Source organism: Pseudorca crassidens, chromosome 11 (genome assembly GCF_039906515.1).
Source record: "Pseudorca crassidens isolate mPseCra1 chromosome 11, mPseCra1.hap1, whole genome shotgun sequence".
Lineage (NCBI taxonomy): Eukaryota > Metazoa > Chordata > Mammalia > Artiodactyla > Delphinidae > Pseudorca > Pseudorca crassidens.
In genome coordinates, this window is record NC_090306.1 from 89,281,995 (window position 1) to 89,299,040 (window position 17,046).

Sequence of the window (17,046 nt, forward strand, 5' to 3'; positions counted from 1 at the left end):
TTTTAATATCTACCAGGGGTAGCTCCCCCTTCCCACCATAGCTTTTCCTTTTCAGAGTCTCCCTGCTGCTACTGTTTGTTCGTCTTTTTGTATGAACTTTATAATCTCTCAAAGAGAAAAAAATATCTTCTGGTATTTATATTAGGATTGGGAAAATTTCATAGTGTACTTTAGGAGACTGACATGTTTTGACGTTGAATCTTTCTATCCAAGACCATGGATTATCTATGTTATATCGTTCCATTTACTGAAATCTGTTTTCTATATTTCCAGAATGTTTTATGGTTTTCTTCATACATTTTTTGCAGATTTCTTGTTAAGCTTATGACGAGGTATTTTATCTTATTCCTCTTATAAATGGGTTTTCCCTTCCACTATATTTTCAGACTGGGTGGCATTTTTGTGTGTTTATGTTATTTCTTGCTACTTTACCAAATTCTCTTGTTAGTAGCAGTTTTTCTGATGCTTCCCCCACTCCCACCCCCAGGTATACCATCAGAACATCTGCATCTAGAAATAGTCTTACTTCATGCTTTCGAATTCTTGTTTCTCACTGTTTCCTCTTATGTAACTGTTTTGGCTAACATTGCCAATTCAGTGTTTAGGTACTAGTGAAGACTCTGAACATCCTTGTATTTTGTCTGGAGACTTCAGCAGGAAAGCCCTGTATTTCCCCATTAAGTTAAATGCTGATTTGGGGGCAGAGGTATACCCATTTTATCCTGCATAATGGGTATCAATTTTCATCTTACTGAACGTTGAATTTTCTCAAATATCTTTTTAACATCTATAGAGATGATTATGTGATTTTTCTTCTTAATTCTGTTAAACTGATGTATTATATTAATGACTATACTATTTTAATAAATATACTAATTTCTCCTGGAATCAGCATCTCTTGTATGGCATCTATTTTTTAATGTGCTCTTGGATTCTGTTTGCTAATATTTAATTTGTTGCATCAATATTCATAATTAAGACTGGCCTTGAGTAAAGGCTGTCAGTGCCTCACCCATACCACGTTGGCAGTTAGTATTTGTGTACACATCTGCCCAGTTTTCAATGACCAGCATTTACAACTCTGCCTGAAGGTTTTCTCTGGCCAGTGGAGCCCACTTAACTAGAGAGCAAGGAGCAGGCCAGAAATGCTGGGAAATTTGCACCCCGTTGGAGCAGCCCTCAACCAATGACTAACATGAGCTGGTGGATAAATACCAAGGCTCACCCAGGATAACTCTGGGAATTCCCCAGCAGGATTAAGTTCCAGTTGCCCTTAGCCACAATTTGCTTGATAGTAACACATTATTGGTTCCCTTCCTTCCTCGTTTCTCTTTCCCCCTCTGACTCCCAAGCTACTAGCATTTGAACCTCGTCTCTATATTGGCTTTCTAGGGAAACCCAATTAAGCCAGGTGTATAATTTTCTTCTTCTTTTCTTTAAACTTTATTTATTTTATTTATTTATTTTTGGCTGCATTGGGTCTTCGTTGCTGTGCACAGGCTTTCTCTAGTTGTGGTGAGCGGGGGCTACTCTTCATTGCGGTGCGTAGGCTTCTCATTGCAGTGGCTTCTCCTGATGCGGAGCACGGGCTCTAGGTGCGCGGGCTTCAGTAGTTGTGGTGCACAGGCTTAGTTGCTCCACGGCATGTGGGATCTTCCCGGACCAGGGTTAGAACCCAGGTCGCCTGCATTGGCAGGCGGATTCTTAACCACTGCACCACCAGGGAAGTCCCTAATTTTCTTTTTTGTACAATCATTGTGAAGTTTGGGTATCAATGCTATATTCATTTCTTAGAACTTGGGAAATTTCCTTTTATTTCCCATACTCTGAAATAGTTTAAGTAGCATTAGATTTATCTGATCTTTAAAAGTTTGATAGAAAGCCCCTTGTAAAACCAACTGGGCATGGTGTTTTTATGTGGGAAAACCTTCTCTGTAATGTCTGTAGAAATTGCTCTCTTTAGACTTGCTATTGATTCTGGGGAAATTTTGTAAATTATATATTTATGGAACATTAACCATTTCAAATGGTTTCATACAGGTTTTCAGTTTTATTTGCATAGAGTTGTGCAAAGTAGTGTTTATAAGTTTTTATATATTTCCTCTGATTTTATGGTTATTGTTCCATTACCTTTTATTTCATATGTTTATACCTTCAAACCTTCCTCCACTCCCTATCTTGGTTTAGGTTAGCTAGTGGTTTGTCATTTTCTTGACTTTTTCAGTACTTAGCTTTTGGGGGGCACAGTTTCATTTCACTATTTCCTCTTGATGCAAGGATTGATTAACAGTGTGTTTTTACAGTTTTAGTTGGAAGAGATTTTTTTAATGTCATTATTTGCCAGTTATATAGAATTGTGATCACAGAAGGCCCCTTATATCATTTACATTTTTGGAATGTATTGAAATTTTCTTTGTGGACTATAATACGTCAATTTGGTGAATTTTCCATGTGATTTAGAAGAAAGTTTAATCTCTATTATCAGGATTCAGTGTTTACATTTATTAGATCTACTTTGTTTACAATTTTGTTCAGGTCTTCTGTATCCATACACATTTTTTTGTCCAGTTAGGTCTATTCTGTTATGAAAGCGTGTTAAAATTTCCAATTATTAGAGTTTCTGCTTATTTATCTTTGCATTCCTTTTCAGTTTGCTTTATAATACTCGTTGCTGTTTTATTGGGCACATGGATATTAATGATAGTTTCCTCTTTGCAAATTGCAGTATTTAGCATTATAAAGTGTCTTTTTGTTTCCTTTAGGGGGAACAAGGCTGAATTCTTGCTTGTCTAATAATAAAGTCATGACCCTGTTTACCTTTTTTTAAATTGAGATATAATTGGTATATAACATTGTATTAGTGTTAGGTGTAGAACATAATGATTTGATATATGTATGTACTGCAAAATGATTACCAGAATAAGTTAACATCCATCACCTCACACACCTAAAATTATTTTTCTTGTGATGAGAACTTTTAAGATCTATTCTCTTAGCAACTTTCAAATATCAAGACAGTATAGTTAACTATAGTCACCATGCTGTACATTACATCTCCAGGAATTATTTATCTTACTAGAAGTTCACCCATTTCACCCACTGCCACGCCTATCCTCTGGCAACCACCAATCTGTACCTATGTGTTCTATTGGTTTTTTTTTTTTTTAGATTACACATATAAGTGAGAACACACAGTATTTGTTTTTCTCTGTCTGACTTATTTTGCTTAGCATAATAACCTTGAGGTCCATGCACATTGTTACAAATGGGAAGATTTCCTTCTTTATATTGCTGAATTTATATAAGTATCACATTTTCTTTATCCATTCACCTGTTGATAGACACTTAGGTTGTTTCCATGTCTTGGCTATTGGAAATAATGCTGCAAAATATGGAGGTGCCAATATGTTTTTGAGATAGTGATTTCATTTCCTTCAGATAAACACCCAGAAGTGAACTTGGTGGATTATATGATAGTTCTATTTTTAATTTTCTGAGGAACCTCCATACTGTTTTCCACAGTGGCTGCACCGATTTATATTTCCATAAACAGTGTTCAAGTGTTCCCTTTTTTCCACATCCTCTCCAACACTTGCTGTTTCTTGTCTTTTTCATAATAGCCATTCTATCAGGTGTGAGGTGATATCTCATTGTGGCTTTGATCCCCCCCACCCTTTTTAAAATTTAGGTTTTACTTAGAATGGTTATAGATATACCAGGTACACTTAAATTTTTAAAAACACCATCCTTTTATTTTTACCATTTTAATCTTATATTTTAGGTAAGTCTCTTCTATCCAGCATAGAGTTGGATATTGACTTTTTATCCAATCTGAAAATTCTTTTCTTTTTATAGGTCACTTAAGCCCTATTGCATGTATTATACAATTGATATGCTTTGCTTCAGTTTTGTCATAATCATATAAAGTCTTTCCTATGAAGTCTGTTTTATTTCTTTCTCTCTCTCTTTCTATCTCATTAATTTGGGTATTTAGGAATATTTTAATTTTGTTCTAATATCTTTACTCAATACCATTCAGTACGCCCCCTTTTTTATATTGTCTTCCCACTATGAACAATATTGTAATTTGCAAGTCATCTCCTCTTTCTCTTCTCTCCTTTACCCCCAGCATCTAACTTAAAGTATTACCCTTTTAGTCCCAGTTTTTAAAAAGTCAGCTTTTCTCTTCATATATAGTCTCTGCTTCCTCCCCATTTTTCATATTTGTGTTATATCCATATTATCTAAACCTATATAAATTAAATACTATTCTTTCAACCTTATTCTCACTGTTTCTCTCCAATTCTACTGTAAAATGCTCATCACCAAAACTTAAGTTGAATTTCTCCAATTATTTTCTGAATCGTATTCTCTAGTAAATTCTTTAAAAGGGGTATGGGAACAATATTTCCTGAGTCCTTGTACGTTCATAATGGTCTATGTCTCCAAAACATTATCATATATCTGATAAGAATATGTAAATAACTCATACAATCTGAGTTAAAATGGGCAATGGATGTGAATACACATTTCTCCAAAGTAGATATACAAATGATCAGTGAACACATGAAAAGATGCTCAACATCACTCATCATTAGAGAAATGCAAATCAAAACTACAATGAGTTATCACCTCGCACTGACTAGGATGGCCACTGTAAAAAAAAAAAGAAAGAAAAAGAAAATAAGCATTAGTGAGGATGTGGAGAAATTGGAACGCTTATGCTCTACTGGTGGGAATAGGATAGTGCAGTCACTATGGAAACCAGTACAAAAGTTCTTAAAAAGTTAAAAATAGAATTACCATATAGTCAGTAATCACACTTCTGGGTATAAATCCAAAAGAATTGAAAGCAGTACCTCAAAGATATATTTGCATACCTATGTTCATTGCAGCATTATTCACAATATCCGGGAGGAAGCAACCCAGCTATCAAGGGACGAATGGGTAAAGGAAATGTGGTATGTGCATGGAATGGATTATTATTCAGCCTTTATTTTATTTTATTATTATTATCATTTTTTGCGGTATGCGGGCCTCTTACTGTTGTGGCCTCTCCCGCTGCGGAGCACAGGCTCCGGACGCGCAGGCTCCGCGGCCATGGCTCACGGGCCCAGCCGCTCCGCAGCATGTGGGATCTTCTCGGACCGGGACACGAACCCGTGTCCCCTCCATCGGCCGGCGGACTCTCAACCACTGCGCCACCAGGGAAGCCCCTATTCAGCTTTTAAAAAGAAGGGAATACTATTACTTGCCACAGCGTGGATAAACTTTGAGAACATTATACTAAGTGAAATCTGCCAGTTGCGAAAAGACAAATATTGTATGATTCCACTTATATGAAGTATCTGAAATAGTTAAACTCATAGAAACAGAAGTTAAAATGGTGATTGTCAGGGTTTCCCTGGTGGCGCTGTGGTTGAGAGGGGAGAGGCCACAACAGTGAGAGGCCCGCGTACCGCAAAAAAAAAATAATAAAATAAAATAAAAAATGGTGATTGTCAGGGAGAAATGGGGAGGTTGCTCAATGGATATAGAGTTTCAGTTTTGCAAAAAATTCTACAGATCTGTTACATAAGAATGTAGAGTTAACACTTCTGAACTGTACCCCTAAAAACAGTTAAGATGGTACGTTCTGTGTTATGTGTTTTTTTTTAACCACAATTAAAAACAAAAAAAAAAAAGAAAAGGAAGGCAGCCTTACCATGCGCTCTTCAGGTTTAGCTAAAAAGCCAGGCTTGCCAGCTCTTTCATCCAATCACAGGGTCCCCAGACCCTCCTCCTTCCTTTTCCCACGATAGGAATGGCCTACTCACTCCGCTAGGGGCCGCCCTCGCCGCAGGCCACCCTCGCTCCGCCCTCGCCCCGCCCCTCCGACTTTCCTCTAATTGTAGTCCTGGCCCCGCCCCCTTCCCCAGCCTTTTTCCGGCATCCGGACCTGGAGGAGCTGCTCTGAAGACGGGCGAGCAGCATGGAGGCCCACGGCGAATCCCAGCCCGACGCGAGCTGTTCCTCGTTTACCCGGGACGGCTCCGGGGTCTCGGTGTCCAGGGAGCTGCTGACGGCGGGCAGCGGCGGCCGCGGAGGTGACGGGCGGGTGGCGGCGGCGTGGGGCGCGCACGTGCGGCAGGGGTCGCGCTGCCGGAGCAGCCGGGGACCGGTCGTCGGCTCCCTGCCCAGGCCCGGCCCCACCGAGGGACCCCCGGGGTGGCCGCAGGACTCGGTGTGGGACCGGGCGGCTGGGGGCGCGCACCCGGCCTCGGGCCTGGGCGTGGTTCCTGTATCCTGCACCGCGGTGAGTGCCCACTGGTGTGCGCCACAGCAAGACACCTGCCCTAAGGGGACGGCCTTATGGTCGGCTCTGGGTCCCAGCAGTTGACTGGTAAGGGGAGCGGATGAGTATTAACCACCCTTCCTCGGCAGATGCCCACAGAGCCACCCTTAGTGCCTCTCTCTAGAGGAAGACGGGTACAGGAAATCCGCACAGGATTTCAGACACCATAATAGAGAATTAAAAAGCAAGGATTCGAATCCCAGCCCCACGAGTTATTCGCTATGGAACTTTAGGAGAGTTGTTTACATTCCCAACGCCTCAGTTTTTACATTGGGAAAATAGAAGTAGTAGTATCTATAGAATTTGTTTTTCTTTTTTTTTTTCTAAGAAGAATACACCTAAAAGTCTTGGGCATATTCTCCTTAAATACTATTTTGAAGAAAACATTCTATGAGAATCCAGAGCATCCAGAGAAGTTGTCATAATAATAGCCGAAGCTTTCTTAGTGCCTGCTTTGACCCAGGAATTAATTCACTAATTTAAGCCTCACAACCACCCTGTGTAGAAGGCTTTGTTATCGCCATTTATAGATGAGGAAACTGAGAGCTGGTGTATCACACAGATGAGTAACGTGCTGGAGATGGTGTGGCTGGGAAGTGGCAAAGTTGAGATTTGAATCCAGTCAGCGGGGCTCCAGAGCCCATGCTCTTTGCACTAGTCCAATTGCCAGGTCTAAGGTAGTAAGCAAGGAATGTTGAGCTGCTGCTCTGAGGGTGAACGGGATTTTTACACCAGAGTGAAGAGATTTTCGAAAAAAAATTTGGAAACACGGTGCGCAAAGCCTTGGGTTTTGAAAGACAAGTCCTGTTCTCTGAGCTCTGATGAGCTGGAGAGTGGGGTTGATTTGAGGAGTTGTGAATGTAAGGCTGAATAGATGGAGTTGGGAGTGGGGAGGTTTAAAGAGCTGTTCTGTCTAGGTTGGACATCTTTACTGAGGGGGAACTAATCTGGCAGGCATGTTTTATAAATGAAGAAATTCATGCTCAGAAAGCTTAGGTAATTTTGTCCGATATAATGCAGCTGGTAAACAATTTCTGGCTTCACTTAACCCTTATTGTACTTTGTATTGCTTCTTGTGTTCTGTCATTGCCGACCCACATTTGTTATTGATGGGTTTCTGACCCAGAAAGGTGCAGTTCAGTGTTCTTTTATTACCTGGCATTGGTAACGCAGAGATGTAGGAGACAGATTTAAGAAAGGGGAGATCTGTGTGCAGAACTAAAATGTTGTAATGGAACTTGGAGTGCTTCTTTTTTTAAAAAATGTGTTGGGAAGTGAGAAACAAATGGTCAAAACCTGAGGGCTTGAGGGTGGTCTTGGAAAGTTTGCTGATGGGCTCCTGTTTCTTTACGCTATAGTAAATGAAGTGTGTGTGTTTGCAGGTATATGGGACAGGTTGCTCATCAACTCCAAGCCTAATTCCAGAAAGAATTCCACTCTTCAAACAGTTCGAATAGAGAGGAGTCCCCGTAAGTACTCTTCCCTCTCTCTCTCTTCCTTTCTCTCTCTCTCAAGAACCCTCTGTGATGTGAAATTCTGCCTAATTAAACGCTTATTTGATGGGACAGTATCTGCCTTTGTTGTCAGATATCAAACCACAGAGGGTGAAGCCGAGCAAGTCTTACTTGGGAATTATGTTGTGAATTCAGTGCACAGGGATAATACATTATTCCCCTGCTTTAAGACGGTAACCTTGCCCAGAAAAAATCCTTGTGGGATGGAGTTTTGGAAATCAAAACCAATTATTGTTACTCTCCATGGGGAATTTTTCTAGAGGTTACTGAGTCCCGAATTCAGTATTCATGTGTGGGAAAACACTATCAGATCCCATTAAATTGGACATAATTACTTAAATAGTAAATGTTACTCATAACAGGGCTAGTTCTCTTCATTAATTACTGTGTCATATTGCTGTACTGCACGCTATAGACCACTCAGACTTTGTTCAGGTAGCATTCATGTAATACTCAGGTGCTGTGTAATTCACTCTGAATGTTTAAAAAAAAAAAAGAAGAAAGACAAGGAGTAGTAAAAACAATGTAAATGATGCATGAAGTTATCATGTCTATAAACTAAGAAATGATGAGTATTCCGAGAGGGGAACTTAACTATAGTATGCACTAAATCTACAAGAGCTAAAATGCCTGCATGGCGGCTCCCCGTTCAAAGCCAAGCTTTTGTGTGGACATAGGTTTTTATTTTGGGGGGGGTACATATCTCTGAGTGGAACTTGTGGGTCATATGAAAAGTATTCTTTAATAAAGAAAAAATTGCCAAACTCTTCTCCAAGTTGGGTATGCCATCTGGAATCCTTCCAGCCGTCCTGTTTCACAATTAAAGGCCATTTCTTGACCTTCACCTCGACTTTCTTCTCTTCTTCCGTACTCTGGACATTTCAGTCAGCTGTTCTGTGGTTGTATCAGTGACTTAAGGAGTTCTGAGAGCCCATGATCTGCATAGTTATGTGCCGGGCCTCTTTTTAGAGCTAAAGAAATTAGAAATTCCTTGTTTATTGACTCCCCTGTGCTTACCATAGTGCCTTTCAGTTATCATCCCTGTTTTACAGGTGAGTAAACAGGTTTTGATTGATTAAACTAAACGTATTAGTTAGACTTCTGGGGTTGTAAATGACTGAAACCCAGTTCACATTGCCTTCAGCCAAACGATGTTGGCTCATTTTGTTGGGGAAAAATACCCCAGTGATTTCAGGTACATCTGCATCCAGGTGCTTGGCATCATCCAGGATCTTCTGCTCTGTATCTCTTAGTTCTGCTTTCCTAGGTGTTGACTTCATCTAGAACAAGCTCGTCCAGGACGGGTGGCAGGTGGGCCAGTTTATCAGCAGCTCCAGGCTTACATTCAGCAGCTCACTTAGTCATTTACTTGGAAAGAAGGGATATTTCTCTCAACAGTTCCAACCAGAGTCCCAGGGTGATCTCTGATTGGCCTGACAGATCACAGTGTCGTTAAACCAAATCATAGTGGCCAAGGTTGTGGAACACGTCGGCATGAATGGGGTAGGGACAAGACTGACTAAGAGTGACAGAGCTTAAAAGGCAAGTCATCGTTACATTATCAGAAGAAAGGGGAACAGATGTTGGGCAGGTGAAAACAGCCATTGCTTCATTAACATGCCCAAGATAACCCAGATAGTAAGAGGTGGTACTGGGGTTCTATTATCATCGTCGGTGTGACCCCAAAGCCTCGGGGCCTCGTGCATTTAACTATTAAGTCCTGCTGCCGACTTATTCAGTTACTGTTTGTGGAATGCCAGCCTTCTAGGAATTTCCAGTCCTGGGCATATATGAGAAACACAAAACATTGAGAAATAATTGCAGAATTGTGTAGTCCTACCGTTTTAAGAATTCAGGAGAGGATGGGAGTTTGTAAAATGGAAGGAACTTGAAAGATTTTATTATAATTATTGTTATTCCTGTCAAATTTAGAAGTGTTTTTACAGGAAATTCTGGATTTAAAAATTTGAAGTTTGGCCAAATACTAACATAAATATTGATAAACTATATTTTCCCTCCTTAGTATTGGACCAAGTACAGAGCTTTCTCCCACAGATGGCTCAGGCAAACGAAAAGCTAAGGAAAGAAATGGCAGCTGCACCACCTGGTCATTTCAATATTGAAAATATTGACGAGACTGTCGGAAAAGTTATACAAATGGTAACTATGCTTTGTTTTCATTTCATAATGTAAAATTACCAGTATGCCTCGTCACCTGAAAAAGAGAACTTTAAAATTTTAATTCTGCGTGTTTTTTTCCTTCTTTCAAAGTCAGCTCATGTTTCCAGTACTGCATAGATACTCGGTCATTTGATGATTAAGGATCTCATAGGTCAGTAAGCTTCCCTGGGTGAAGTTTAGGAATTTAGTAATTCAGCATCATAGGAAGGCCTTTTTCAAGTCAAATAGTACATTTGTTATCTTGAAGCATTTATTTACTAAGTGTTCTAACTGGATTTTTTTCTTATTTTCCCATCTAAGGCCCAAAAGAGGTAATCATAGTCTGATTCATTGAGAATGCAAAAGTAAATGATGTGTATAACAGAATAACTGATCACATAAGCCACACGTGAAAACTGTCTCTCAATTTAGGCTCATATCTTATTTCTACACTGGAATTCCCTGTATGACACTCGTGTCTGGACAGCGCTGACACCATTGTTGAGAATCATATCGGATTCATCAGCAGATCTGGCAGCTCTACCTCCAGAACACATCCCAAATCCAGCCATTTCCACACGGCATCCACCACCCTTTCTCTAGGTGATTACGGTCTCCCCTCTGGATTATCCGGGTCATTTCCCAACCAGTCTTCCTGCTTCCACCCTTTCTTCCCAGAGTCTGTTCTTCACCCAGTGTGTGTGGCCTGCAGTTTGGGAACCAGGGGGCTTGCCGTCACGTTTCTAATTAATTCAGAGTCCTCCGTGGGCCTGTGTGATCCTGCCTCCAGCTCTCTGTTGACCTTGTCTCCCACCAAGGACCCTCAGTGACTGCACTGCAGTCTCCATCTCCTTGCTCCGGGCCTTTTCCCTCCTTGCAGAATGCCCCTCCCCAGATTCCTGCGTCTTGACTCCTTCCATCTCTCATCACTTGTCACCTTGAGAGGCCTTCTCGGTGGCTCTATTATTAGCTTTTATTTTTTTAAATTTTCACTGCCCTACACTATGCTTTCTGTGTAATTGTTTATTGTCTTTCTTTCCCAACTAGAACAGAAGTCAGCAAACATTTTCTGTTGGGGGCCAGATAGTGAATACATTAGGCTTTGTGGGCCCTACTGTGTCCGTTGTGACTACTCATTTCTGCCATTTCGCTGTCTAAGCAGCTGCAGGTGATATGTAATGAATAGGCAAGTTTTATAAGCTTTATTTATGGACACCGAAATTTGAATTTCATATAATTTTCATGTTTCATGAAATATTACTCTTTTGATTAGCTTTTTCTACCACTGAAAAGTGTAAAAACCATTCTTAGCTCAGAGCTGCACGAAAACAGGCAGTGGGCTGGGTCTGCCCTGCAGGCCGTGATTTGCCAACTCCTCCTCAAAAACATAAGTTCCACAAAGGCCAGGATTTTGTTGTTGTTGAGCCACTAGTGTGGTACCTGGTTCATGTTGATACTTGTTAATATTTGTTGAGTGAATTGTGTTGAATATAATCAGGATATATAGAATTCGGTTGTGGGGGACTTTTTAGACTTGCAGTAAATATAAATCATTATGGTGGACTCTGGCAACTGAAAGAATAATAGTGCCATATTGTATTAAGAACTTTTCTTGTCCGGGGGAATTCCCTGGCGGTCCAGGGGTTGGGGCCCCATGCTTTCAATGCTGAGGGCCTGGGTTTGAGCCCTGGTCAAGGAACTAAGATCTTGCAAGCCACGTGGCACAGCCAAAAAAAAGAATGTTTTCTGTCCTGCGTGCCTCTTGGGCCAAAGGTTGGTCCCTTCCCAAAGTTGTTACTGTAACTTTTTAGGGAACTGCCCTGAAATAAATTTCCCACATGGTGGTGTTTTGCAGGATGTGGCCTTGCTTGAGATGAATCAGTCTGATTCAAAAGAAGAGGACAGTTCAGAAGAGAATTCACAAGACTGTTCAGAGGACAGTTCAGAATTTGAGGATGAAGATGATAGCACCTCTTCTGAAGGTGAAGTTACCATCGATACCATTAAGCTTCCTCATTCAGAAGATGGAAAAGGCAAAATAGAGGTTCTGGACCATCCTGCCAGTGAAAAAAAAGAAACAGGGAAATAAACAATCTGAGAAACAGGTGATAGATGCCTGCTAATTCTGTGAAAAAGAATGTGGCTTGCCGGTTATTTTGCATTTCAGATACCTGTGGTGCTTTTTTGCAGTATTGAATGTATTTTGCTTCTTGGAGAAACAGAAGCTGGCTTTTAAAGAGTTGGAAGAGATAGCATTTGGGCATCTTCTAAGAGCAGACTGTTTTTGATCTCATGCTAAAGAGATTTAGTTTAGAAAGCTTAACTTTATGTATGGTGAGTGAATTTGTTGGCATCTTCTTTCATCAGCATAGACTTCAGAAATCTCAAACTTATTTTAAAGTAAAAATACAAGTTACCCATTTGTTTTTGTTTTAAATTGGCCTTTTGGGGCTTCCCTGGTGGCACAGTGGTTGAGAGTCCGCCTGCTGAGGCAGAGGACACAGGTTCATGCCCTGGTCTGGGAAGATCCCACATGCGCGGAGCAGCTGGGCCCGTGAGCCTTGGCCGCTGAGCCTGCGCGTCCAGAGCCTGTGCTCCGCAACGGGAGAGGCCACAACAGTGAGAGGCCCGTGTACTGCAAAAAAAAAAAAAAAAAAAAAATTGGCCTCTTGGATAAAACAACCTAGGTTGGGTTTTTTTTTTAGGTTATTATAAAGTCACATTTATTTGTTACCATCAAAATGGGTCCAGTGAGGGGGAACTTTTTAACATCTTTATTGGAGTATATAATTGCTTTACAGTGGTGTGTTAGTTTCTGCTGTATAACAAAGTGAATCAGCTATATGTATACATATATCCCCATATCCCCTCCCTCTCGCGTCTCCCTTCCACGCTCCCTATCCCACCCCGAGGGAGAAATTTTTTACAAAGAAAAGAATTACTTATATTTAGATGCCCTCAGACATATCTACTTTAATTAAAAAAAAATCCTGTCCAGTGTGTGCTGGAAAACTGGTGCTCTGTGGTTTAATCACTGTCAGTGACTCTGTAGCCTCTCAATGCATGTAGAATTTGCCGGTTGGAAAAATTTGTGGGTTTTTTGGTTTTGTTTTTTCTTTTTCTCATAAAGGAGTTTTTTTGTTTGTTTCAGCTATTAAAATTATTCCTCCCAGTTGCCCACAGTTTTGAAACCTATTAATTGTAGAGAATAGGGACACCCCAGGAAAATAGGGCACAGTACATAAAAAGGTAGTAACTGGTTTTCTCTTTCAAAAGACAAAATGATCCTGCATTGGAGTTGCCTTTCTGCCACATTCTTGATCTTATTTAACTTGTTTGGGATCTCATCTGCCATGGGACTGGCTTTGCTCAGGATATAGACCTGAGAATTTAAAGGACTGTCTCCAAGCGCATTGAGCTGATGGGACTTTGTTGCCTAATATTATAGGGGTTTGTTTTAACTGTTTTCTCCTACTCCTCTCATTAGCCTACGACATCTTGTAAATACTCTGAAGATAATTCTCCAAGTTCCTTCTGGTATTTTTCATTGGGAATTGGAAATTGGCTGTGCACTCAAAGTATGCAGAAGTGAACAGATCTGGAAAGGAGACTTCTCAGCTGCAAAGGGTATTATGCTGTACTTTGTAGCACCAAACACAGGTGTGATGAATTATTGGTGTGACTATTTAAGGATTGTCTTCTACTAGATAATATTTATGCCACATTGTGGGAAGAGTTGCATTTGTCTGGTTCACTCCTTAGCTTGGTGCGTGGTACACAGTAGGCACCGAATGATGTAGATAAATGAATTTACAGGTATATTGAGGATGTACAGGGCATTTTAAGCCATGGTATCCATGTGGATATGAAAGTGTACCTTCACCGGAAATACAAAGCCTAGTAGAAATAGTCTGATGTTCAGTGAAAGAGACTAGTCAGTCTAGAAATATATACTAGTGTGTAGAATTATATTTCTCTCCTGCCATGACCTTCTATAATTCAACTAGGTATTCTATACAGTTAAAGAAGTCAACTAAATTCAGTTCCTCTGGACATTCTTATGACATAGGAGGAAAAGGAAAAACAAAAATTTAATATGTGATAGGGATGTCGTTTTAAGTAAGTGTAAAATGGTTGAATTATTTAATAAACAGAGTCAGGGATGGCTGTTTTTAAACAGAGTTGGATACTAAGATAAATTATGTATGTCTTAAAGGTTTAAATATAAAGAAATTATAAGTTTCATACTAAAATATAGGTGAATATTTAATAACATAGTTGGGCAAAGTTTTTTTTTTTTTTTTTTAAAGCAGAACATCAAAGCTTGAAATTACAAAGGAAAAGAGCATAGAGTCAAGTTTGAGAATCACTGGTCTAGGTCTTAGGTCCTCTTGACTTCACTTTACCCACCGGATCCCAGGAATACTTCCACCACACTCTCGTGGCAACATATTACTTCACTTGACCTACCAAGACCTCTCATTCTGTCACACCCCAACCATCCCATCTGTTTCCGTCATTTGTCCCAAAGCTGCTTTAGAGTAGTCTATACCATCTGCTTAAACTCCTAACTTTTCAGCCCTCTGCAATTTGGCTTTTGAAACTGTTTCCCTAAAGTCTTCCATTACTGAGTATTCATTCGGCTGCCATCTGAACTAGACTGTGAATGGAACTCAATTTCTTCCTCTTCAGATCATCCCCTAAAAAAAAAAAAAAAAAAAAAAAGAGATCATCCCCTGTTTTCATCCTCCCAGTGAATGATACCACTAAACTAAAGCCTGGAGTTTTGGGGGCTCTGAAATATGAACTAGAATGGAATTTCCACAAGGCTGGTGACTTTGTCTGGAACATGGCTATACTGTGCGGCACGCGGGATCTTAGTTCCCCAACCAGGGATTGAACCCAGGCCCCCTGCATTGGGAGTGCAGAGTCTTAACCACTGGAGCGCCAGGGAAGTAAGTCCCCTCTAGCCCTTTTTTGGTTGTTGTTGAATTTTATTTTATTTGTTTATTTTTTGTACGGCAGGTTCTTATTAGTTATCCATTTTATACATATTAGTGTATATATGTCAATCCCAATCTCCCAGTTCATCCCACCCCGCCACCCCCTTTTAAATTAGTGTATCATTTAAGAATGTTTATATCATGTAAATCATATCTCTGATAAGGGGTTAACATCCAGAATATATAAAGAACTCCCACAACTCATCAAAAAACCCAGTTTAAAAATGGGCAAAGGACTTGAATAGACATTTCTCCAGAGAAGAAATACAAATGTCCAATAAGCACATGAAAAGATGTGCTTTTATATCATTGACATTAGAGAAATGCAAATAAAAACCACAATGAGATACTACCACATCCATTGGGATGGCTATTATAAAAATAAACAAAACAGAAAATAGCAACTGTTGACTAGGATGTGGAGAAATTGGAATCCTTGTGAATTGCTGGTGGGAATGTAAAATGGTGCACGCCCTCAAACCAAAAAATGTAGGGACTTCCCTAGTGGCACAGTGGTTAAGAATCCGTCTGCCAATGCAGGGGACACAGGTTCAATCCCTGGTCCAGGAAGTTACCACATGTTGCAGAGCAGCTAAGCCTGTGAGCCACAACTGCTGAGCCCACGCGCTGCAGCTACTAAAACCTGTATGCTTAGAGTCCGTGCTCCACAACAAGAGAAGCCACTGCAGTGAGAAGCCTGTGCACTGCTACGAAGAGTAGCCCTCCACTCAGCTTAACTAGAGAAAGCCCGTGCACAGCAATGAAGACCCAATGCAGCCAAAAAAAATAAATAAAATTGAAAAAAAAATGTAGAATTATTAAAAAAAAAAAAGAAAGCATAAAATTCATAAATATTTAAAACTAGTGGGTGGCAAAGAAATTTAAAAGTCAAGGGACAAATTGGGAAAAATAATCTCATTGTAAGGCAAGAGTGAGTGTTATATAATGGGCTCTTTCAAATTAGTAAAAAAAAAAAAGACTAGTATCTCAATAGTGAAAAGGCCTTAGGACTTGAACAGGTAATTCACAGGAAAAAAATGTTCGGTCCCATTTCTCAAAGAAATGCAAATGAAACCAATGTTGTATTTTTTACCTCTCAAAGTGGCAGATCAAACAACAGCTAGTACTTAACTGAGCCCTTTTTATGTGTCAGCCACTATTCTGAGTGTTTTATGTTTAAGAGTTACTGCCACTCACACACAAAAATTTCTCGAGTTATACATTTAACATCGGTGCACTTTATGTATGTTATACCTTAATTAAAAAGCTGTTTTGTTTGTAAGCAGTGTGCTCTACAGTCTCTTGGAAATTAAATCACCATTGTGCTTTGGTTGGTCTGACCCTGTGGGTTCTCTGCCTGATGCTTTGGTGTGAGGTGATGGCCGCCATTTGGAGAACAATTCTGTTCCTGCTAAGGCTGATGAAATGTTCTCTTCAACCTTGTGTATTATCTTTCTATGGCTCTTTGACAGTCATAAATCAGAAAATTAGGTGTAATGGTCTTTGAAGCAAAAATATTCTTAATGAATCTCCTCTATCTATTCTCCTAATACTTTAACTGTGCATCAAATATGGTACTTATAAAACAAACTGCCTTGCAGAGTAGCTCGTATTCCTGTGCCTGAGTCCACTACTGTGGTAGGAAAGACAAGTAAAGAGGTTGAGTCTTCCATTTGTATTTTCCTCAGTGCCTGGCATGGTGCCTTTCACTCGGAATGTACGATAAATGTTCGTGAAACTTTTTTTTCCTCTTGATGCCAATAAAGTAATACATTTTAAACATCAGTGGTTCACAGTCCTGAGGAAAGAAAGACAGGTTTACTATCTTTTGATTGGTAGACTTTTCCCAGAAGTTTAATGGTGGAATCTTTGTGGTTGATTCCTCACCATATGTTCATGGAAGATCCTTGCCAGTGATTGGCTTGGGGATGGGCATGTGACAACCTTCCCAAAGAGGCACAAGCCAAGTTTTGTTAGTAGGCTTTTGGAAAGAAGATTTCTCATTCTAAAAAAGAGGTACATGAAAGGATGGCTG

The 17,046-nt window shown here is 40.1% G+C and overlaps 1 protein-coding gene across 3 annotated transcripts; it reads left to right on the forward strand.

The window, feature by feature from the left end:
* Positions 1 to 5,910: 5,910 nt before the first annotated feature.
* On the forward strand, positions 5,911 to 16,796 carry NOPCHAP1 (NOP protein chaperone 1). Of its 3 annotated transcripts, none has more exons than XM_067697810.1 (5): positions 5,911 to 6,086; positions 7,717 to 7,803; positions 9,872 to 10,008; positions 11,864 to 12,113; positions 13,496 to 16,796. In XM_067697810.1, the coding sequence occupies exons 1-4, from the start codon at positions 5,972 to 5,974 to the stop codon at positions 12,095 to 12,097; spliced, it is 573 nt and encodes a 190-aa protein (XP_067553911.1). In that variant the 5' UTR covers positions 5,911 to 5,971; the 3' UTR covers positions 12,098 to 12,113; positions 13,496 to 16,796. The 3 variants fall into 3 exon arrangements, with proteins under 3 accessions (XP_067553911.1, XP_067553912.1, XP_067553909.1); XM_067697811.1 differs by lacking the exon at positions 13,496 to 16,796 and adding an exon at positions 10,441 to 10,611 and having other exon boundaries at positions 11,864 to 12,000; XM_067697808.1 differs by having other exon boundaries at positions 11,864 to 16,796.
* Positions 16,797 to 17,046: the final 250 nt, after the last annotated feature.